The sequence below is a fragment of the Sinocyclocheilus grahami genome, unplaced genomic scaffold (assembly GCF_001515645.1).
Source record: "Sinocyclocheilus grahami isolate Dianchi unplaced genomic scaffold, SAMN03320097.WGS_v1.1 scaffold19.1, whole genome shotgun sequence".
Classification (NCBI taxonomy): domain Eukaryota; kingdom Metazoa; phylum Chordata; class Actinopteri; order Cypriniformes; family Cyprinidae; genus Sinocyclocheilus; species Sinocyclocheilus grahami.
This window is the reverse complement of record NW_015505198.1, coordinates 2,478,769-2,504,263: the sequence shown is the minus strand read 5'-3', so window position 1 is coordinate 2,504,263 and position 25,495 is coordinate 2,478,769. Positions and strand designations below refer to the sequence as shown.

The window sequence follows — 25,495 nt, the reverse complement described above, 5'->3', positions numbered from 1 at the left end:
GACGCGAAAGAGAGAACATCGGGCTTGCTTTACTGTGATAGCAATGCAGGCACGATATTCCTATTATAATATCCTCCTTTGTGGTAGTTTTCACTCCATTTTAAATGTTTATTTTGATCTGAATAAGAAATGGAACAAAACTGAATGACTGAGTGACGTTTGTAATTTTATTGGCTTGTTATGTGATTATTTTATGATGCTATGTTATAGTTGATTTAAAAATTGTTAATAAGGTAATGAACTAAACATTTAGCAAAATACTTTTTCCGCGCCTTACCGTTATTGTCCAGCAGGCGGCACTAAATGCAACGATTGTTGCTTTAGACCACCGCCGAAGAAGTGAAGCGATGGATTCGGTTAATTTAACAACGTTGTCTCTCTGTTTACGATGTGAAGGGTGGAGTCACCGGTGAGATTAATAACACCGCTGCTCATAACCTAAACCTAAGAACAGAAGAGCAGCGGATCTGACAGGAGTGCAAGAAAACCTCTCAACGAAAATCTAAGCAAAATATGTTTTCTCTTCCTACAACCGTTCAGTCGCAGGTATGAGGACATTTAATTGTTTTACATAGTTATTGCCAAAGTCCTTTTTGTGAATAAATGAGTGGCTTTAGCGAGTAATAATGAACGAGAAAGAGAAACAGTGTCAATGAGACTCTTAATGACAAACATTGATTTTGTAAATGTCATCTGCAGTGTTGGGGAAAGTTACTTTTAAAGGTAATGCATTACAATATCGCGTTACTCCTTAAAAAAGTAACTACGGTACTTGGTTACTTTTTATGGAAAGTAAGGCGTTACGTTACTTTTACGTTACTTTTTAAATCTGGACAGGGCTTGCTTGTTTGTTTTTAAAATAAAAAAGTTATATTTTTGGCAAATATAAAAGCCTTTTCACACCAAAAGTGCAATGAATAAGCCTCAGGCTGAAGGTAAAGTTAATTTACGTCCGTACAGTAGAATGCAGAAGAAGAAATTTCAACACTTGCATTATTTTTATTCATTTTGAGGAATACTGAATCTGTGTTTTTTTTTGTGAGTGAGATGAATTAATGCATATTCATATTTGTTTTAGAACTACAGCAACTGATTTCTCTCAACATGGGGACAGGAGAGCTGTCAGTCAATAAATTGAAAAAAAAAGTAACTTGCGTTACTTATCTGACAAAGTAACTCAGATATTCTCTTGTAAATGAAAAAGTAATGCGTTACTTTTCTAGTTACTTGAAAAAAGTAATCTGATTACGTAACTCGCGTTACTTGTAATGCGTTACCCCCAACACTGGTCATCTGATTAAAATACGATATTTAAAACGGTAATATCGTTTACTGTTAAAAGTTTAAAATTTTAACAACATCCTGTTGATGGTCCATTTTGATGCTGTGTAGAACTGTAGTCACTCTTCAAACTGATTACAGTACACCATCTGATTGACTATTCATTTCCATCTGTTGAGATTCTTCTTAGCTTTTCTTCACTGTTGTCTGAACATATACTATACAGATGTTCTACATGCATTTATTATATTTTTAGTTAATTTTCGTGTTTTTTGATGACATTATGTAAAAGTACCTTCTTGCTAATATACAACAACAACAGCTTTTTAATAGAGAGACTGAGTGTGTAGGCCTACGTATCTGGAGGGAAGTTTCAGTAGTGTGTCAGTATGTTAGGAGAGACATAACTGACTACAGACCAGCATACTCTAGCAATCATATATAGAGAGCTTATCAGACACTTTGCCTGTATGATCATTTAAGGACTGGCAAGCTAATATTGCAATTTTATTCTTTTATTTGCTAACCAGTATTTTCCACACTAGGTTATGCAATGTGACCAACATGTTCTCTTTTTTTAGGGAACAGTGCCTTTGACCCATCTGATCAATGTGGTCCAGTATACCTGAAGAGTTCAGCCAACTCGGCCGTAACCACATCAGTGCAGAGTCTACAGAGAGACCTTTCACCTGAACATGACCCACTTCTCGGTGAGGTATGACAGTCACGACAACAGCACACACTGCTATATATCATGTGCATGTTCTTATTTACACTAGGGTTATTATAATTAACTAAAAGCATATATATATATATATATATATAAACTGAAATAAAAAAACAAAAACAAATTGACATTATTGAAGCTAGTTACCAGTGCAACATTTCTTATTTGTATTTAGTTTAACCTGATGTCCTAAAAATAACTCAAACTAAATCAATAAAAACGATAGTATATAGACATATAAAAAAAAACAATTATGAAAATTGAAAATGAAAATGGAAAATATAAAAATAAAAACATTCAAAATGTTTATAAAATAATACAAAATTAAAATACAATACTAAAAATGCTAACTGGCCTGTTTTCACAGCCCAAAGTAGACTTAAAGGACCTGGGTCTGTCAGAGCTGAGGTTCCATCGTGTACGTGAAGTTCTGGAGCGCCTGCTGCCTTCTATAGATCCAGAGGAGAAATCCATCTCCAGCGCTGCTCAAAACTCAACAGCATGGAGAACATCTCACATTTCTGCCCCCTCCTTCTTCCAAAACAAATATGGTGAGGTTACCCACAGCATGAGGTGGTGATATCGTGTTTAGAAGTATATTTGTCTCTGTGAAATGTTGGTGGCTCAATAATTAGGTTTATTCCCTTACAGAACTTGTTTATGCAATCACATTCAATCTTTCTTTATCAACGTTGTGCTGTTGAGAAATTAAATATAGGCTGGTCCAGCTTCACAGGAAATTACACTGTACCATTTCAAACCTGCTGTACTTAAAGGTGGGGTAAGTGATTTCTGGTAGCCAATGTTGATATTTCAAATCACCAAAACAAACACGCCACTACCCTAAAAGGGTCTCGCCCCTATTTTGATAGCTCCGCCCCACACATACGTATGCAAACCAGGCAACAATTATGGCGGAATCTGCTGTATTATTATCTGCTGTATTAAACATATTATCTTACTTTTCGGAGACACACTTTGGGAGCTGACGCTTGAAACAGACAGTGGAGGAGGTTTAGACGCTTCAGGCTTATAGGGTGTGGAAATGAATGTGTCTTTATCATAGCTGAAGGGAACGACAATACGATTGCAGATGATCAAACAAGCGAACATGACACATGAGCATATTCAAGCAAAAGCCAGCATGTATTAGTTCTGAGAAACAAAGCAAAACCAATGTTACTCACCTATCGAGGAGAAACAAAGCAACCTCGGCATCCGATCGCAGGCCTTCCCGCTCCTTGAGTTCTCTCCAGTGCTGGAAAGCTGATCCGAAATGTACATGTGTCCTACTTCTTGCCTTATCATAAGCCTTCTTTTGTTCCGCAGACATTTTCCTCTTGTTTTTTATCCGCCATCTCTATTTTTCTGTCGTCGCTCGGCTCGGCTCGGCTAATGTCCATCCTGTGCACTGAGCGCTCTCCTTTGCATCATGAGTAGACAAGCCCCTTACTGCTGATTGGCTACAAGTTTGTTTTGTTACTCGGCCCGACTCTAAAGCATTTTTGAAAAAATACATACCCCACCTTTAATTACTTTGTACAAGCTAGATCACAAGTAGATAAATGCATAACATTTATTAGGATGTTGAAATATTCTGTTTTATGCACAAACAACATTCCCAACAGCTTGTCAGTCTTAAAAAGTTTTTTTCTTGTCATCCGGACATTAATGGACCATTTTATTCTCATCAATGTGATTGCTATAAATTAAATTGTATGTCTTATTGTAAACATAGGGTTCTCTCCCAAACACATGGGACTCTTTGGCTCTTCGGTGTTTCGCAGGCAAAGTTCCAGCCCCCTCCAGGCAGCCTGCGTAGATCTGCATCATCTGCAATGTAATATTTCCTACAAGTGACCAAAAGTTAGAGGCATTCACATAAAGGATGTTAACTTTAACTTGAAGTTCACACCACAGCTATAATGAAAACAAGATAGATAAAACAACATTGTTGTTGAAATCATTTTAGAAAATCATTTTTTCTTGCTGTTGAACAATGAAAACAATCCATCCTGCTTTAAAGAGCTTGAACATTTAAAGAAACAGACGTCAAAACTGCAGTGCTCACTTATGTTAAACGAAACATTATTCTCAGTTGATTTGGATGCTAATATAGTTATTGTTATGGTTATCGTTCTTGTTGTGAATGGGGCTTTTACTCAGTTACATGCTGTTACATTATAGCTATAAATGAAGTTGTGGGTTTATTTTATGTGTGTCTTTTTTTTTCAAGACTAGACATCTGCAGTCTGGTTTTGAAGGTCCAGTAGATGCAGAGAATTATACGCCAGCCTTTATGAAGGTTGTTAAGCTTGAATGACACTGAGGAAATAGTTAAGGCAGGTCTGGTCTCATAAATACTACAGAAATATCTGAATGTTCTAAACCTGTTTTCTTGTATTTTTTTTTACCTTTGCCCTTTATTTGTATTTTTTGTATCCTTTTCTCTGTCCTCTTCAGGGCCTCCTTATGAAGGAAAAGCGAGACATGGGGAATCTTGAACAGTTACTGAAACAGAATAACTTGCCAGAATCTCACCAGGATGCTTTCAAGACAGGCTTCACAGAGGGTTTCATGAAAGCTCAGGCTTTGACACAGAGGACTCAAGGTAATGCTTTTAGACCTTTTTAAAGCATCTTATCTAACATTAGTTATATAGTAAAAAATGTGTTTGCGGCAGGAATTTCGTTCTTACTACTGCTGTTGCTAACAGATTCTGTAAAGAGGACACGTCTGATTATTTTTGTCCTCCTACTGGTGGGTCTGTATGGTGTGTCCAGAAGCCCTCTCTTCTCGGGTAAAGGGTCGTTTTCCGACACTGGTTTGTTTCCCATTTTATTCTTTCCTTATATTTGCGTGTCTAAAATATATCGACTGATAGCATGCTTTTGACTGTAACTGTTTTTCTTCTGCAGCTTTTATAATAATGTAACAACATAATGTATGAAAGGATTTGTTGCTGTAGTGTGAAATTTTTGGTTGTTTTTTTTAATTCTTTGAGTTCTGAGCAGATGATTAGAAGTCTTCATTTGATCTATTTACCTATGTAGTTCGTTTCCGCACCACCTCTGGTCTGGATTCAGCCATGGACCCCATTCAGATGAAGAATGTCACCTTTGAACATGTGAAAGGTGTAGAGGAGGCCAAAAACGAACTTCAGGATGTTGTTGAACTTTTGCGAAACCCCCAGAAATTCACGGTGCTCGGTGGAAAACTTCCCAAAGGTGAAACTCTTTACTTCATTTAATTATGGAAATAGGTGTTTTGTTTTTCGTTTGTATAAAATATCTAAACTAGATGTGCATTTTAGGTATCTTGCTTGTGGGACCTCCAGGAACGGGAAAAACCCTCTTGGCCAGAGCTGTAGCAGGTGAAGCAGACGTGCCCTTTTACTACGCCTCCGGGTCAGAGTTTGACTAAATGTTTGTGGGAGTGGGCGCCAGTCTCATCAGAAACCTTTTCAGTAAGTCTTTTAAAGAAACACATAGTCTTGGATTGCCCATAATACTTCTGCTGTTAATAAAATTGCTTCATTACTGTTTTTTCTAACAGAGGAAGCCAAAGCTAGTGCACCATGTGTAATATTTATCGACGAACTGGACAGTTTAGGAGGGAAGAGAATTGAGTCTCCCATGCACCCATACTCACGACAAACCATCAACCAGCTGCTCGCTGAAATGGATGGGTAAGTCAGTCGCTTTTTATTACATATAATTTCCTCTTTTTGAAAGAAATTGCGCAGGTCTGAATGATTTTAGTATTTTGATGATTTCAGGTTTAAACCCAATGAAGGAGTCATTGTGATTGGAGCTACGAACTTTGATGAAGCTTTGGACAAGTAGGTTTCTATAGCCATCCGTTAAGGGATAGTTCACTCAAAAATGAAAATTCTGTCATCATTTACTCACCTTCATGTCCAGACTCTTAAGACTTCTTTGAAACTCAAATTGAGATATTTATGAAAACTGAGAAATTTCTCTCCCACTGTTGGAAGTCAGGTAACCAAAACTTAGAAGATCCAAAAGTGTTATAAATGCATAGTAAAATGAATCCATATAAATCAATCAGTTTAATCCAAGTCTTGTGAAGAGATACTGTCACTTTATATGGTGAACATTTTATTTACATGACAGAATTTTTATTTTGGTTAACTATCCCTGTAATTCCATGTTTTTACATGCAGGCATATTTATAGTTTAATGCAAACAGTAGGCTTAGGCTTATAGACTCACAAGTGGGTTCCTCCATAATTTGCCTAGAGCAGCTCACTTATGCAGACATACTTAAGGCATTAAAGCAACAACCACAAATCCCATTGTTATTCATCTTTAACTAAGAAGCAGGTAGTATCTACTGCTTTTGAACTGTTTCCATCTAGACATGTATTTTTCTGATAGGACACTATGTATCTGTAACTGTCTAGTTAACACTTTACTGTCAGGATTATAAAATATTTGTGATAAACTAAATCTATAAACTTCGTATGATAATGTGTATTTCAGTGCTCTGGTGAGACATGAAGGTCACGGTCCCAAGACCAGATGTGAAGGGACGCACAGAAATCCTGGAGTGGTATTTGAAAAAAATTCAAGTGGATTCTGGTAAGAATTATTAAGAAAAAACAAATATGTTTTACAAGATTCTTGTTAGGACAGTCCAATAACATAGTGTGTTTTGTAGCTGTCGATGCAGAGATCATTCCTAGGGGAACAGTGGGTTTCTCTGGAGCAGAACTGGAGAACCTGGTGAACCAGGCAGCGCTGAAAGCAGCAGCCAATGGGAAAGACCTGGAGGAACTGGAGTTTGCGAAGGATAAGATCCTGATGGGTGAGGCCAGTAGGGATGTACAGCTTAGTCTCTGCAACATGTGATGGGGATTAATGCTTTAATCAAGAGATTCTTTCCTGACATTCTCTTCTCTGTCTGTCCAGGCTCAGAGCGCCGGAGTGTGGAGATTGACAAGAGAAATAAGATGATCACAGCCTCTCATGAGTCTGGACACGCTATAGTGGCTTATTACACCAAAGACGCAATGCCCATCAACAAAGCTACCATCATGCCACGTGGCCCTTCACTTGGGTAGCTGGTCTTAATGTTCCATTAAGCACTTTTCCCAGATTGACTAATACAAATGTCTAAATCTGGATGCGTGAAATATTGTTACAATGTAGTTCATTAACCGATACTAGAGGTTTTTTGTTCAATTTATTAGTATAGGTTAATGTTGTATATGTAGTTGGCATGCTCATTTCTTATTTCAGTTTTTACATTTAGATTACATTTGCCATCATATAATGGTCACTTAAAGTAAATCATTAAATAATTTATTAACAATGTTAAATGTAATCTTTTTTTAAATCTCTAATAATTATCCATTTTTCATACAATACAATATCATGTTGTGATGCTTTGAATTATATTATTATTTATATTACTTATATTAGAAGTTATTTTATTAGATTGTTGAAAGTTACAAGAATATAAAAATAATTTTCTAGTTTTTAGGAGTTTTATTTGAAATGTATTTAAACAAAATACTATAGAATTTTGATATCAGTAATATAAAAAAATTATTATAATATTAATGATTTTTTTTTTATATCAATGCATTTCTAGCCACAAGTCCTGATTCAAACACACAGTAAAGTATTTCATTTGAAGAAAAAAAACTATTTTAGCTGCTGAATTATGGGTAGTGTAGTACCTAACTGAGAATTTGGCAAGTTGAAATCACCCTGGCTTATGGGCTTCTAAAAGGAAAATATGATTCTTTAACAGTTTTGTTTCGATAGATTTCGAATGACATTTTCACATATAAAAATGTGAAAATGCCTTGAGATCTGAACATGAAGTTTATTTCACAATAAAAACTCTTCAGACAAATAAAAAACATTTGACAGTAGTTTGCAGAACGTGCCTGCCTTGCATGAAATTAAAGCTTTTGCTCTCTAGGGTTATACATCATAAACCTATTGTGCCGCCGCCTCTATTCCTCTGGAGTCTCTCAGGTTTCCTTGCTGCCAGAGAATGATCGCTGGAGTGAGACACGGGCCCAGCTTCTGGCCCAGATGGACGTCAGCATGGGCGGCAGGGTTGCTGAGGAGCTGGTGTTTGGAAATGATCACATCACTACTCGTGAGAGGTGTCCCTAACTGATCACTGCTACTTTGAATTTTTGGAAATATCAACATCATGATGTTTTATTTGTTCCTCCTACAGGCGCATCCAGTGATTTTGATGGAGCCACTAAAATAGCACATATGATGGTGACACAGTTTGGAATGAGTGACAAGGTAAAAATTCATTATGTGACCATAAAAACACTCACTAATTAAATAATTAATTTGTTAACCTGCATGCCATTTATCGGACATCAAAGAACCATGAAAACACAAATGTGTTGGTAAATTACTGAAATATTAACTTAAAATCTCAGGTGGTACTTCAGGTTAATATTGTAGGTCAAAGGGATTCGACTTAGATCATATTTTAAGTGAAAATATTTTATATATTCAAAAAGAAATCAAGCAAATAGCTGTTTGGAGAAGCCATATGAGTCCTTCCACGTGTTCAAAGCCATTAGGGATGTGTAAGCGCTCACATTCCAGACATAAATCTGTGTGTTCATCCTAATCCCTTCCCCGGCACTCAGTTCATACTCCACGTCCAAAAATGAGCAGCGCACATGCAGGGTCTAAACTACACTCACATCCACCCGTCTCCAACGTCACGATCCTGTCGTAATCAGAAACTTGTGTGAAGCCTTTGTGCATTACTATTGTGCCTGTAACTGTAGTTCACTCACCTGTCTGTGCTTTGAGCAGCTGGGGGTCATGACCTACAGTGACCTGACGAACCACAGCCCGGAGACCCAGGCTGCTGTAGAACAGGAAGTCAGGGTGCCGTTGCAGGTAGGTGTTTAGTTTTTGTTTGTAAGTGATTGACTGATGATTGTGTAAATTCATCTTCTAATTGTCTTTTTCAGAACTCGTATGAAAGGGCAAAGAAGCTACTCAAGACCTACAGCGAAGAACACAAGCTGCTGGCCGATGCCCTGCTAACTTACGAAACTCTAGATGCAAAGGAAATCCAGATGATCCTGGAGGGAAAGTCACTGGATCCCAGATGATGAAGTCTTGGATCAACAGTGACATTTCGAGGCACAATCTTACTTTACTTGTAAATGTAAATGTTTGTAACAAGAAAGGCTTTTGAATGACTTTCTAGCCTTCTCTCTTAATATTTTTCTTTTTTCAGGCAACACGTTGGCTTTCAAACACTAAGCTAACAGAAATTCAGATATATTTTCTATTCATTTGAGAAGGTATATCGATGCCAAAAGTACATATGCCTGAGCACTGAACCAATAGGTAATGGTTACAAATGAAATAATGTAAATTCTTTGCTTTGTTTTAAAAAGCTATAACAGGAAGAGGATGAAGTTCATTATATGTTTTATTCATCCTATTATTTGTTACCCAGTCACCAGATTGAAGCACTTGTTCATAAGTTATTTTATGGAATGGATAAAAACAGGAAGCTCATAAATGGTGCATTTTACTTGAAAGCAAATGGCAAACCAGGTTGTCCCATTATCAGTAAGCATAGTAGTATAGATTGTTCACTTTTTCCATGCAGCCCTAAACCACAAACCAATTACGAATGTGACTTCAGAATGTCAGTTTTATTTTAACAGATACAGAATAAATATATCTGTAAATGCGTATCTGAACAATTGACTAAGAGTACTGTAGATTTTTGCCTAATATTTCCAATGGACCTTACTATCCCCTGATTTTATTCATTAAGTTATTTATTTGAATATACTCTTCCAGGGGTAGCTAAAAGCCTCATGCCCCATCCTCCGCCACATTTTGGTTGTCTGCATGTGTGTGTATGGCTCAGGTGACTGCACTGTTTATATGTGTTTGAAAAAATATTAGTGTGCTTTCTTTTGAAGTTAATTACATGTTTATTTCTATTTATCTCAGAAATTAATATGGCAAGACTATAAATAAAGTTTAAAAAAAGCCTATTTCCTTGTCGTTTCCTGAAAGTAAGAATGTTAAGCTGGGATTTTGTTTGAGATTGAAATGAACACTGAAATGAATTTGGTTTAATTTCATGGATCTTTTTCAGAGGCCCAGAATAAAAGACTAGCAGTAAACCATTTAGTCTGAAAATTGCAGGTATCAGGTTAGGTGTGCTGAGATGGTCATTGGTTATCTTATTTCAAATTGGTGGTCTACAAACATTCAGGTCATTTTTTCTCATCATTTGTTACATGTTTCTAAATGGAAGCCAATTAAAGACAATCATGAATGAGAGAATCACCCCAATAGCTTTAAGACAATAGCTTTGTTGTGTCCAGTGAGGGAAACTGCAATCAGTGTTTGCATCTTTACCCAAGTCTGTAATTACAGAGTTTTGTTTCAAACCACCAAAATTACTGGTTACAAGAGGAAGGATTGCACATTTAAAGACCCTTTGTTAAAAGAAATGTGCTTTCCCATTGGTTTTCAGTCGTGAAAGGCTTTATAAAAATGCCTAGATGTTACTGGGAGCTGATGAATACTGGTCACAACCACGAGGAGACCATCAGAGCTGAGAGATGCTTGTGCTTTGTTTTTTTAATTTTTGCAAAGGAACGCAATGATCTTTGAAAAAAAAAAACGCTAAAATGGACGAGGATATTGCTATCATTGGAATCGGATGCAACTTCCCAGGAGGTAAATGTACTGTATTTATGTGTTATGTACTCTTACTTATTTTGTGACAACGCTGTGTGCATTTGCATGACTATCTACTACCTTCACAGGTGAGGGTGTTGATAGTTTCTGGAAAGTTCTTGTAGAGGGAAGGAACTGTGTGGAACAGATTCCAGATGAAAGATTTGACACATCAGAGTGGTTTCATCCTGATGAGAGCAAACCAGGAAAAACACAGACGACCAAAGCTGCTCTCATTGAAGGGTAGGAATAATCAGTTCATGATGATGCATTTGAGGTTTATAATTACTAAAAAGGTGAAATGATGAAGTAAAAGAGTTTCTTTTTTGCAGGTTCAATGAGTTTGATCACAAGTTCTTTGGCATCAGCGAGGCTGAAGCTGATTACATGGACCCTCAGCAGAAACTGTTGCTGCAGTGTGCATACCGAGCTCTAGAGGATGCAGGGATACCCTTGGAAAAAGTGAGCGGGACCAGAACAGGGGTTTACATAGGTACATAAATTAGATAAATCTAATGCAAGTTCACTTTTTTGTTTGTTTTTAACTTTAGGATACTGATACAGTGTTGTGTTTTATTTTAGGTCTTATGAACAGGGACTATGAGACAATTTTGAACAACTGTCCCAGCACAATAACCCACTATAATGGCACTGGAACAGCTATGAGTGTAGCTGCCAACAGAATTTCCTTTGTCTTCAACCTGACTGGACCTTCATTTGCCATTGACAGTGCATGCTCTTCATCCCTTGTCGCCCTTCATTCTGCATGTCAGGCCATCAGACAAGGTAACTATTTTAACTCTGAAGTCTGTTCATTGCTTGATATTCACATTGTTAATTATCCTTGTTTTACCTCATCCTTAGGGGACTGTGAAATGGCTCTGTGTGGAGGGGTCAGCTGCATCCTTGAACCTCGAGTATTTGTGGCCCTCAGCAAGGCAAAGATGATCTCACCTGAGGGCACAAGCAAGCCATTCTGTCATACAGCAGATGGCTATGGTAGAGGGGAGGGATGTGGTATAGTCCTCCTGAAGCCTTTGAAAAAGGTATATACTTTACTTTTTTAAATTATTCATGTTAATATTAAATAAATTTTATGGTTTATAATAAGGCAAATGTCTCTTTTCAGGCTCTTGAGGACTTTGATCATATTTGGGGAATTGTGAACAAGACTGCAGTAAACCAAGATGGCCACACTGTCACACCGATCACCAAACCCTCCATGACCCAGCAGGAGGCTCTACTGCGCATGATCTACTCCTCTGAGAATTATCTAGCAAATGTCCAGTACTTAGAAGCTCATGGGACTGGAACACCAGCAGGAGATCCGGTTGAAGCAGGAAGTATCTCAAAAATCATTGCCAAAGCAAGACCTTCAAGCTCAGGGCCTCTGTTTATTGGCTCTGTTAAGAGTAACATCGGACATACAGAATCTGCAGCAGGGGTGGCAGGACTCATAAAGATTCTGTTAATGATGAAACATGAAACTATTGTCCCCTCTGTGTTCTACTCAGCAGAAAATTCAAGCATAGATGCTAAATCTCTCAATCTTAAAATCCCCACCAGAGCTGAAAAATGGCTTTACTCTGGATCCAGGATAAGGATGGCTGGATTAAACAGCTTTGGGTTTGGTGGCACCAATGCCCATGCCATCATCAGTGAGTATGTTCAAGCAACAGTCTCTGACAGCCACACTCTTGAACCTCTGAAACTGCTTCCACTGTCTGCAGCCACGGATCAATCTCTTCAGTTGTGCATAGCTGACACGTATCAGAGGATTTCAGCAGATGAGACAGTTGATCTACAAGCTCTTGCTTATACAGCCGCCTGCAGAAGAAGCCACATAACACACAAATTTCGGAAAGTCTTCGCTGCATCATCTGTGTCAGAATTAAAATCACTACTCAAAGCTAGCATGAACAAAAAATTAGCTCCAACAAAGCAGGACCTAAAGTTAGTTTTTGTATTTTGTGGGAATGGCGTTACTTACAGGGGAATGTGTAAGCAGCTACTGAGAGAAGAACCTGCATTTAGGGACAAGGTCAAAGAGGTTGAAAACTACTTCCAGAAGTTTAGATGCACCAGTATTTTGCAAAAGATCGCAAATTGCTATGACAATGAAGATATCACTAAACCAAACGTTGTCCAGCCACTTCTCTTTGCAATCCAGGTCGCAATTGTTCACCTTTTTAAGAACTGGGGCATAAGACCGGATATTGTTCTTGGACACTCTGTGGGAGAGGTTGCAGCAGCTCATTGCTCTGGCCTGCTTTCTCTTGAGGATGCAGTAAAGGTTGTCTACCATCGCAGTGTGCTGCAGACCAAAGTGATGGGTGGGAGGATGCTGGTCGTTGGTAATGTTCCTGTTCCAGATGTTCTGGAAATTCTCCCTACATACACAGGAAAGATTTGCCTAGCTGCTGTGAACAGTCCTATGTCATGTGTGCTGTCAGGTGATAAAGAAGCAGTTGATAATGTGCACCAGAAGCTTCAGTCTATGTTCAAGGGTAAAAACCTGTTCCTTCATGTCTTGGATGTTCCAGCTGCCTACCATAGTCATATGATGGATCCTATACTGGGCCAAATCAAAGACAGCATTGGACATTTAAATCTGAATGAAAAGGAGTGTGAACTTTTTTCTACAGTAACAGGAGAGATGTGTCGTCAAGGGGACTTTGTCACAGGGGAATACTGGGCAAGAAACATTCGAAAGCCTGTTGCATTTGAACAAACAATTAAATCAGTTTCCAACCACACAAGGAACACAGTCTTTGTGGAAATTGGTCCAAGACGGGCCCTGCAGAGGAACATCATGGAGATCCTGGGAAATGACACCACAGTGCTTCCTTCAGTACATCCAGATAAAGACCACGAGACAATGTTCACAGCTGTATCAAAACTGTTTAAACTGGGGGTCAATGTGAAGTGGGATGAGTTCTACAAAGGGTTTGAAATGGAGCTTGTTGCTTTCCCAAGGTATCAGTTTGAATGTCAAAAAAATGAGGTATACTTTGAGGACGTAAGACGGGGAAATGACACAGTCTCTCGCAGTCCACATCCACTGATAAGTCCAAGTAAACGTGATGGCAAAGTAATCAAGTGCAACCTGTCAGCAGCTACAACCTCCTACCTTTGGGAACACAAGAACAATGGCATCTCCATTGCCCCAGGGGCATTGTATGTTGAGTTGGCTATTGCATCCATAATGGAAACTGCTATTCCAAAAAGACCTCTGCACTCATTTCAGCTCACAATCAACTTTCAGAGTTTGCTTGTTCTAACTAAGAACTGCCCTCCTCTCAAAATCACAATCGAGACATCCAAGGATGCAACCACATTTCAGGTTCAGTCCTCTATTACTGTACATGCATCAGGCACCATCAGCCATGAAGGCGGTCCAGCTATGATCGAACAGCAAACCATTCACCTCCACACTGTTTTAAAGAGATGTCCATCAGTCATTGAAACAAAGGATGTGTACAACACTCTTAAAGACATAGGATTTGAGTACGGGCCCAACTTCAAACAACTTGGTGACATTCATTACGGACAAGAATTCAAGGAAGCAGTGACCAGTCTCAGGATTCCAGAGGAAGTACTCAACCATCTGTATGAGTATTGCTTGCATCCTGTGGTCCTAGATTACTTCTTGCAAATGTCCTCAGTTTTAGCATTAGTCTCTAGCACCGTCAGGCCTGGATTTCCCTCTGCCATTGGGAGTATGGTTATAGTTGCACCTCCCTGTAAAGAGATGTTCATGTATATGAGATTGACCAAAGAAATGCCTGACTACTTTGAGGTTTGTGGTTGTTTCACTGACAAAGATGGTCATGTGTTGATTGAGCTTAGGGATGTCAGAATTAATTTTCTGGGAAGACATGCACAGATCAGGGAATCATGTTTCTTTCAAAACCAGAAGGTTGGCATTCTTGCTGACAGCAATTTCCCCAGTAGAATCAAGGCTTTGGTCTTTGAAGACACCTTGGGTATCGCAAAAGGTTTACAGCCATATTTGCATCCAAAATCTGTACTTGTTCCTCCACCCGATTTAACAAAAGGCTTAGCCTTGCAAGTCCCAGAATTACTGTTGAAGTCTCCTTGCAGTGAAGCAGGCATGGAACTGGATACGATCCTGTTTATCTGGGGCATTCAGAATATTAGTCACCTCCAGTCTGAACTCATTCTAGAGTCCTTGGTAGACAGCTGTGATCTTTACCGTCAGGTTGTTTTGTCTTTAAAAAAACGCAGTCGTGCATGTTCCATCCGTGTCATTACATACAGGTCAGCGGAAGGGACAGTTGAAAGTATAAACCCTGGATTTGTGTTATCTGGCATGACAAGGGCATGTGCTGCTGAGTTGTCAGGCATCACTTTCCAGCTCATTGACCTTTCCACAGTGTCAAGAGAGGATATAGAAGCACTGGCCCATGTGCTTAACTCACATAAGACTCAAGAGTGCCCAGAAGTCTTCATCAGCAAGGGGAAGGTTTACTCTGCTGTGATAACTCATACTCCTGTCACCACAATTAGGGAAGTGAAGGCTAAATCAAAAGTCCTACAGCCCCGGGACTTCACTTTGCAGACAACCAATCCCTACAGGATGACCAGCTTATCAGCTATGCCTTCAGCAAGTTCAGTCCACACTATTGAGGGGAAAAGCATTGAGGTTCAGCTGAGTAAGGTATGTGTGCACTCATCGGATTATTTTCCAGTTAGTACTTCAGAACTAAAGTTTGGTCAGACGATGTACTGGAACAAGCACACAACCCAGAACCACAGTCTCATGGCACTTGACTTCAGTGGGACAATTACAGCTGTGGGAAAGGATGTCAACAAACTTAAAGTGGGTGACCATGTTATCTGTTGTTACCCTGTTAAAGCAACTTCTAAAGTTGTCCTCCCAGAAGATGTGTGCTTCAAAATAAAAAGGCTTCCATTCTTAAAGAACGCTCCCTGTGTTTCATACATTTTCCTGATCTGGAAGATACTGCAGCGTGCATTACCCAAGACCAAACAACAGCAAAGTTTAGGCATCTTCTCTACTGTTCATGATTCAGCTTTGGTCAACTTATTGACACTTATAGCAAGCAAATCAGGCTGGAGTGTTTTTACAGAGAGTGAGATAAGTAGATTAGTCCAAAATACAAAGCAGTGTCTTCTTTTTGTGATTCTTCCACCATACGATTGCTCAATTTTGACAGAGATTGTCAGTGTTGCCAATGCAAATCACATCATTGCAGTACGTGGCATCCGTGAGCCATGGTACTCAACAATAGATGTAATGCAGAGGGACAGTGAGAGAACCTACTTCCAGACTCTTGAGATGTCCAAAATCCTCCAGAAATCATGCCTTAAAGCACATGGAGCTCGGCTACAGAAGTGGCTGAAGGGAATGCACTTCCACAAAGCATGCCCATCAATACAAAGCAGTACTTTTCAGATGGTGCTCCCTGAAGGAATGCATTCTCAGTCTGCAGAGCATTCTGAATCTTATTTTAGTGTAAGAACTCTAGACTTGATAGCTCTGGCCGGTGACAATTCAACGAGCAAGGTGTCTGCTATCCCTTTGCTTCCAAGAACAAAGCAGCTGTTCTCAAAGAGAGGCGTGTACATAGTTACAGGTGGGCTTTCCGGTTTGGGATTTGAAACCGTTGCGTTTATTGCTCACAGGGGTGGAGGATGCATTGCCACTCTCTCAAGGAGTGCACCATCTGAAAAGGTACAAGAGGACATAAGCAGTCTCCAGAGGAGATACGGGATAAGAATTCTCACACTTCAGTGTGATGTCTCAGTGTCAGAGCAGGTGATGGAAGCCATAACTGTGATTGGAAAACATTTTTCCTCTTATCCAGTCAGAGGGGTGTTCCACAGTGCTGCTGTTCTACATGATGGATTACTGGAAACTCTCGATAGATCTCTTTTCCAAAAAGTCCTACAACCTAAAATCTGTGGTGCTCTTAATCTTCACTTTACCACTCTGCACTGCCAAACACTCGATTACTTTGTATGCTATTCCTCAATCTCCTCTTTCATTGGAAATGCAGCACAAGCCAACTATGCAGCAGCTAATTCCTTTCTGGATGCTTTTTGTCACTTCCGACGCAATATTGGACTTGCAGGACAGTCAATCAATTGGGGACCCCTTAAACTAGGCCTACTAATGGACAAAGACAATTTCCAAAAGTTTTTGGAAACAAAAGGGCTAATGATCATGGATGTGTCAGAGATTCACGAAGCACTGGAGAACTGCCTGTTAGACAACTATCCCCAGCAGGTGGTCTGCAAATTCAATTTCAGGAACCTAAAGAACCATGTCCTCTCTCAAAATGTGTCTCTCAAGTTTCGCCTGTCTGCTTTAGTGGAGGAGGGACTAAAAAACAATGCTGTTGAGGACTCCAGGATAAATGTTCAGTCATCGGTAGATGACTGTGTTAGACAGATCCTGAATGAAATTTGTTGTGTGGATACTGATGATCTTAGTGATGAAACTGCCCTCACTGCACTAGGAATTGATTCGATGTTGGCCATGACATTGCAAAATCGCTTGTTTCAAGAGATAGGTGTGAATATTCCTCTCGTTGCTTTGCTTGATCCAAACAGTACACTGTTCTCATTGACTGAATTTGTAAAACAGAGCACCGATGAGGACTCTGAGATTTCTGTGAACCTGTAATGTTTACAGTTGTTTTCTTTTTCTGCCACCTTGTGTATTGTACATAGTGAAGAGGACGGCTAGTCAAAATGTCCTAATAATGCTTATAAATGAAATGTGACTGATTTTTTTGAGAATGCTTATTTTGTGTTCTAAGCCTCCTATGAAAAATGCTATATTGCTTAATTGTAGAAAACCACAATATTGCATAATGTGTGTCAAATTGAATTGCAAATTGCATGTCAAACAATAAACATCCATTCTGAATATATTTGATTGAACCTATAGTTTTCCAGCCCTAATAATACCAAGGAGTCAGAGATCAAAGGTCAGGTATGTCCCATTTTTTTCTGCCAAATGTGTAAATCCACCGAGGCTTTTAAGCAAACATGTGCAGCAACAGACTCATGAAACATGGTAAACTGTGTAAACTAAGCAAAGTGTAATTTTGAATAGAAAATTATATTCTTCCAAACACAGTAATACTCTACCATTCATAAAAATGAAAAATATTAAAACAAAACTGGTGTAAAGAGTGAAAATATTCACTGTTCTGCTAATCCTTACTCAGGCAATCCTCTTTTCTCAAGGAAAACACAACAGCACGTGCACTACAGTAGCAAAGGAAATGTGTCTTTTAAAAGACAGTGAAAAAATAAAAGGCAAGAATCATTTTGTAGCAGTTTATATCAGCCAATAAAAAATAGTTACAATCTATGTAGTTATGTCTTTAATAGGCTTTTACACATTCAACAGTCCATAAGAAAACTTTGCAAACATATGTGCATTCAGTTAGTTTATTATTTCACAAAAATTAAGAAAGATACATATTTGTACTTTTTATATATAACTAAATAAAAAATATTCACATATCAAGAAAAAAAAAAAAAGACATTTAAAGTGTTAGGTCACCCAAAAATGAAATGTCTGTCATTAATTACTCAACCTCATGTTGTTCGAAACCCTTAAGACCTTCGATCATCTTCGGAACACAATTTAAGATATTTTTGATGAAATCTGAGGGCTCTCTGATTCTCCCATAGACAGCAAGGTAACTACCACGTTCAAGGTCCAGAAAAGTACCAAGATGATCGACAAAGTAGTCCGTGTGACATCAGTGGTTCAACTGTAAAGCTACGAGAATACCTTTTCATCAAAAATATCTTATCCTATTATGCTTTTTCACTTTTTCAACTTTAGTTAGTCTGTAATGTTGCTGTTTGAGCATAAAAAAGATCTGCAAAGTTACAAAGCTCAAAGTCCAATTCAAAAGGAGATATTTTATTCAACAGAAATCACTTTTCAAAAACTACAACGAACGACTCGTTTGGACTACAACGCATATTTTCCGGGATTTGTGATATCACAAATACCGACGAATGGGACGAGACCTGGTTGAGCTGCACTAGAGAAGGCAACGAGTGTTATCACTATGTTGGAGACACGCTAGCTTTCCCAAGGCAGATGAACTTAGAGTGGTTACAATCATCCGGGTTTAAATCGCACTCAAATTGATTTGATATTGACGCAATATTTACACTGAAGCTCGCAGGCGGCTATGGTAAAGGGCATGACATTTCCCGACCAGGCGCCGAGTGCTGCCAATCACAACACACACTGGCCCAGCTAACCAATCACAGCATATTTCATATTTCAGAAGGCGGGCCTTCATTTGATACAGGAACTATTCGAGCCGTTCATGCCAGACTGGGGAGAGAGGTGTTGTAATAATGTAAAATATGTGAAAAATAATGTTTTTCGAACAACCTAGTATGAGAGCCTGTTCTAGTACACCCCCAAAACTAAATCAAGACTTTGTAAAAGAGCATAATAGGACCCCTTTAAATTGTGTTCCGAAGATGAACGAAGGTCTTACGGGTTTCGAACAACACGAGGGTGAGTAATTAATGACAGAATTTTCATTTTTGGGTGAACTAACCCTTTAAATATTTTTTGGGGCTCATTCATGAAATACAGTAAAGAATTTATGTGTAAATTGTTCTTAAATCCATTCTTAGATAAATTGTTGCATTGAATTGAATCTGGTAATTTACTGAAGAATGGCTTTATGAACGACTTAGACAAATTTGTTATTCTTGTGTTTCATAAATGAACACATAAATGAAACATTTTTAACAGATTTCTTTACAGATTAATACAGTCTATGGTGAGTTAATGCTACAGCTGTTGGGCAGCTACAACCTGAAACCCATAAAAAGATAAAAAGTCCTAAAATCATTGGCCCAGATGTATCTTTTGTAAAAAAGTGTCATGTTGCATTCCTGTTGATTTAGATTTACATCTGTAATTTTAATTTAAACATATAAAAGGTGTTACACATACAAACAGAATATTCTAGGAAGAAATAGAAGTAAAAGGATTTTACAAAATGGACAAATCAGAACTGTTCGGAGTGGGCACACTTGAATCTTAAATGTGGTTGCTATTTCCTAAAACACAATTTTGGCCTTCAGAGCATGGAAGTTTTGATGGACATTTGACTCTTAACATGCCATCATCAGATGGTGTATACATGTGAACCTCGTAAGTCTGACTGTCCACTCTGAACATTGGGATAGTGCTTGCCATACACATTTGGTTATCTTGAACATGATGGTTATTGCCGGTTATCATCCAAATAGCAGAGCAGGGCTGAGACTGACATGTTCGGTGGTTGTCTGGTTGAAGAGTATGATTGTCATAAATTTCCAGCTCTTTCAGCTCCCCATCCTTTGCCTTTGATTGAATGTTGTTGGTGTGGCTGTTCTTCATGTCCTGCTCTTCTGGGCCTGACTTGTTCTTAGCTGGTGTGCCACTACAAATGTCAAAGAAGGTCAGAAAAACTGGGATAAAAGTTAAGCCATGGAAGAGACCAAAGAAGATCACCAAGAACATAATTTTAAAGAAAGTTCTAAAGATATAGTTCTTTGAAGCAGACAACACCACCACCCCAAGAATAGTAGACACAGCCCCCTGCAAAATAGGGTATCCTAAATTAAACAGGGCTTCCACCGCCTTTTCATTCGCACTGGGTTTCTTATTAGAGACAAAGGCGTAAGATATATGAGCAGAGAAGTCTACAGAAAAACCAATGCAGACGACAAGAATGATCATGGAGATGGTGTCTAAATTAACATCCCACAATGCCATGAACCCGGTGACCCCCACAATGACAGATGCAATGGAAAACGTGACCCAAAGGGAGCACAGAGGGTTTGGGATGAGGAGAAGGGAGATCAGCAACATTACAGCCGTTGTAACCCCAATGTTCTGGATGGTGTTGCTGACTATCACCGCATACTGGTCATGGTAGATGAAGGCGGGGTGGTAAACTAGTAAAGGAACAGGGCACTTTTGTGCTGTCTCTCTTAATTTATTCAGCATATTCATCTCATCCAGTGCAGTAGAGATATTTACGGTCTGTATGAAGAAGCGAGATGCATAGATGGAGTTGTTGGTGAAATTGACGTCCTGTTTAAAATCCGAATAAAATCGCAGAAATGTTCCCAAGTTATCTTTGAAGACGTCTTCAGTGCTCAGATTGAGTTTGGTGTGATTGCTGTAGTACTTGTATGATTTGATCCAGGAGGTGAATATATCCTTTTCAATGAAAGATAAGTTTTTGAAATCTTCAATGCAAGTTTCAAGATCTGACATGTACTTTTCATCCCAGTACGGAAACTCCCGTCGGATGACAACCATGATATTTGGACCATATTCGGAGAAATACGCCTTCTCGTTGTCATAGTATTTCACGACGTAAGAATCGTCAGCTGCTAAATTACGGAGATCAATTCCTTCTTGAATTTGAAAGCAGCCATAAATGCTGATAATCAAATAGATGCAATACAACACAATCACAAAGACCTTCGTCCACGATTTCGTCAGAAATGGGCCGTAGTATTTTTTAAAGAAGTGATTCATTGGTTGTACCTCCTCTGTGCCAGTATGGGGATCGTAAGCGCCTCCAACGCAACATAGTTCATACCACTTCGACTGACCCACTGGACACTCCTCTGGTACTGCCTTGCATGTCAACCAGTGCTTGTTGCTGTTTTCTCGCCGTCCGTTAAGAACGAGGAACGCTCCGAAAAATGTGATGCTGTAGATGTAGCAGAAAAGGATGGCGGTGCTGGTGTACAAGCAGAAAGAGCGGACGGAGCGGAAGGGCGTCATGAGGCCGATGTAGAAAGCGAGCACGTCTGTGAGCGTGGTGATGGTGATTGAAATTGCCGCCTCTTTGTATGTATTAGACAGGCGAGTCTCCACTCGATCGTGAACACTGGTCTGCTGCCAACAGGAAATGAGAATGAACATGTCGTCCACTCCGATCCCTATTTAAAACACATTAAAAAAAATCACTGTTTAATCTACTAATATACAGTACATTAGCACTGTATACAACTGGCTTTATAGTTATGTTTTACCTAATATCAGGAATGGAGAATTAGCAACTGTCATGACAAATGGGACACCAATGTGTAACATCATCCCAAAAGAGGACAGAACAGCGAGTCCAGCAGAGAACACCCCAAATGTAGCAACCCATGCTTTGTTTCTGACACAGTCAAACCTGGAAAAACAGACAAAATTGATTTTTTTATCCCTCAGTTCCAACAATTGTCACAGATGTTGTCAATAGACTTTAACATGAACTTAACTCATTCGTTTTGAACAAATCTTGTTTGGAATCATTTTAAATCACGATTCGTTCATTTGTTTTGAATGCAGTTGGGATATGTGGGTTGAACAAATCATTTCTGTTTCCTATACAGAGGCTTTAACATAAAAAATGAATGATTAAAGACTAGGACGAGAAGATGCAGTACGGACTTGAAAAGGTGAACTAATCACTATGCGTAATATATCTTTAGGTGTATTAAAATGATTTCCAAACTTGTAATATGATTAAAGATTGCATATGTGTACAGGTTTGACGAATTTGATTTAAGATTTGTTCGTTTTGCTGAACGAGATTCAGAGATCCAATCAAATCATCCCATTTCCCCATCACTACTCAGAACATTTTCCAATTTTAAAACAATTCAAATGTAAATTATCAAATGGGGGGTCTGAGAACATGTACAAACATCTACACAGAATCCTTGGTAAAATCATGTGCTAGACATTGCACAATACTCTGTCTGGGAAACAGAAAATAGCCTAAATATTCAAGTTAACATACCTCAAACAAGAGAGAATGGAGAATGCAATGGCAATGACATATGTGATGGAGAAGAGAGGAATCACATCCTTTGTGTTTGCCTCAAATTCCACCTGCCTTGACAAAGATGTGGAATGGGTCACCTGAGGAGGCAAATTATAATATTGACAACATCATTTTAGATTTAGCTCAAAAGAATAGTTAGAAAAACATTTCTTATTTTAATTAAACAAATGAATGAATATGAAAAGGATGAATACATTAAACATAAACATTTCGACCAATATTTTCCGGAAAACAAAGAAAATAAATTACAGTTCATTTTAGGAAATATTGATCAATAGTGGGAGCATCTTGTCATACCATAAGTATGTCATAATGAAAACCTAACGGTAAATAGCTTACTACAGGCTATATATATATATATATATATATATATATATATATATATACTGTATATATATGTATGTATATATGCAGTATTGGGGAAAGTTACTTTTAAAAGTAATGCATTACAATACTCCATAAAAAAGTAACTAATTACGTTACTTAGTTACTTTTTATGGAAAGTAATGCGTTATGTTACTTTTGCGTTACTTTTTAAATCTGGACAGGGCTTACTTGTTTGTTTTTAAAATAAAAAAGTTATATTTTTGGCAAATATAAAAGTCTTTTCACACCAAAAGTGAAATGAATAAGCCTCAGGCTGAAGGGAAAGTTAATTTACGTCCGTACAGTAGAATGCAGAAGAAGAAATTTCAACACATTTCAGCAAAAAGACACACAAATGTTTGTCTAGAGTAAGTTTTGCTTATTATTATGGTTGAACTGGATCATCGAAGGTGAGAAATGCATATTCATATTTATTTTAGAACTACAGTAACATCTTCTGATTTCTCTCAACATGGGGACAGGAGAGCTGTCAATAAATTTGAAAAAAATAAGTAACTTGCGTTACTTATTTGAAAAAGTAACTCAGATATTCTCTTGTAAATTAAAAAGTAATGCGTTACTTTACTAGTTACTTGAAAAAAGTACTCTGATTACGTAACTCGCGTTACTCGTAATGCGTTACCCCCAACACTATATATGTATGAAGAGTTCATTTGCAAAAACAGATTAAATTTTTTTTAACAATTTTCAAAAATCATGTTTTTTCATTGCTCATTCCAATTAATCTCAATCAAACTGCAGTTGGGTTATTTTGATTAGGTTAAAAAATAACTAAATATACAGTTAACTAACACAATAAAAACATGATTTTTGAAAATTTTAACTGAAAATGTTTTTGCAAATAAACATATATATATAAACATTTATATAAACATATATATATATATATATATATATATATATATATGTATGTATTTTTATTTATTTTTTTATAATTCTTTCAGCCAACAATTTATTGGGAAAAAAGATAAAATTACAACCTTTAAGTATATTAAATAAATAAATATTTTAAGAGCCATATCAATAGCCTAGTACATACTAAGGTCACTTGTAAAACAAAGAGCTATTGCAAAATGATATATGGCATGGGATCATAATTTAAGACCAATTAAAACCATGTGTTTGAAAACGACATAAAAACACTGGAATCAAAAACAAGCATTTGTGCAACTTTTCACTCAAAACGTTAAAGCTACTTATACAGTAGGCCTACAGCCCTTGTGACAACTAGCCCCGATTGCCATCAATAAAGACCTCACGCAGTACATAAATAAAATATAACCTACCTCAATGAAGTTGAGTGATAAATTAGAGGGAAAAACCTTTAGGAATTCATTCAGCCATAAATCTGTTCTGGAGCGATTATCCTCCTTTAGGAAATAAAACAGGCGCACTGCTTTTGCACTTTTAATAACAGAAGAGTTTATATTCACTCCACCAACCGAATAGCCCAGGAAAATGTACGAGAATCCAAAACGAAAGAAGGGAAAGGTGAGCTCGGTCGTTTCTAAAATATTACCATAATATTTGTAAATATCCAATATCTTATTGGGTATGCATTTCTTGTATCGTCTTGCGCAAAGTCCCTCAAAGGTGAGCACCTCGTGACCCATGGACACATTCAGCTCTTTGACCTTTCTGTCTAAAGTTACTATCTCCTGAAAGGCAGCGTCTGTGAGGATGTTGGAGGATCTTGCCACCGCTATGAAGGACGCGTAAACTCCATCCGTGTAGAGTCTCTGGTTGGAGAACACCGAGTCGTTCTGCGGAAAGTTCTGCTGCACGAACTGCCTCTCCAGTTTAGCAGGACCGTTCACAGGTGTGAACTAATCCTCAATGTCATTGGCCTCACGATCTTCTAAGAAATAAAACCCACTTCCCAACACCGCAGAAATGACCAGAGGAGAGATGAAGAACCACCACGGGTAAGTTCCCACAAAGCGGCCGAACTTCTGGAAGCAGATGGAGATCGGCTTCTCCACGCAGTCTGTGGTGCATCCAGCCATGTTCACCGGCATTTTGGAAAGATTAAAAGTTTAGAGGGGAAAAGGCTGTGCTAAATAAATGAGGCTAACGTAAACCTAACTTTCTCTGTATCTGGATTGTGTCTGAAGCATTTAAAGTTTAAACTAGCTATATAAACTAGTTAAAAGTTGATTTAGAAAGAGCTTCATAATGCGTGCGGGAGCATGTGAATATCCTGACGCATTTTTGCGTGAAAATCTACAGGCAACAAGCTGAGAGCGACCACTCACGGGCACATACTGCAAATTATATTTAGACTGGCAAAATAACCCCAAAGCCATATTACCCAAACTGTTTGAAGTATGCTTCAATTAAACCTGATGCATGAAGGATTAAATTATGCATAAAAAATACATTATTTAACAGTTATATTATTTTATTAAAATATTGTTATACATAAATCAGTGCTGTCAAACGATTAATCACATCCTAAATAATTTTTTGTTTACATAATAGATGTA

General features: G+C 38.2%; 2 protein-coding genes and 1 pseudogene across 2 annotated transcripts; 2 read left to right on the top strand and 1 right to left on the bottom strand.

The window, feature by feature from the left end:
- The first annotated feature begins 275 nt into the window (after positions 1-275).
- On the top strand, positions 276-10,032 carry LOC107554920 (ATP-dependent zinc metalloprotease YME1L1-like; annotated as a pseudogene).
- A 506-nt stretch (positions 10,033-10,538) lies between these two features.
- pks1 (polyketide synthase 1) lies at positions 10,539-17,822 on the top strand. The gene is made up of 6 exons (XM_016237572.1): positions 10,539-10,740; positions 10,830-10,983; positions 11,073-11,233; positions 11,323-11,526; positions 11,605-11,786; positions 11,870-17,822. The coding sequence occupies exons 1-6, from the start codon at positions 10,692-10,694 to the stop codon at positions 17,411-17,413; spliced, it is 6,294 nt and encodes a 2,097-aa protein (XP_016093058.1). The 5' UTR covers positions 10,539-10,691; the 3' UTR covers positions 17,414-17,822.
- Positions 17,823-19,804: 1,982 nt separating this feature from the next.
- Positions 19,805-25,024, bottom strand: ptchd3a (patched domain containing 3a). The gene is given in 4 exon segments (XM_071582304.1): positions 19,805-21,726; positions 21,820-21,965; positions 22,578-22,699; positions 24,296-25,024. Coding segments are annotated over 4 exon segments (2,892 nt in total). The 5' UTR covers positions 25,016-25,024; the 3' UTR covers positions 19,805-19,822.
- Between the last annotated feature and the right edge of the window lie 471 nt (positions 25,025-25,495).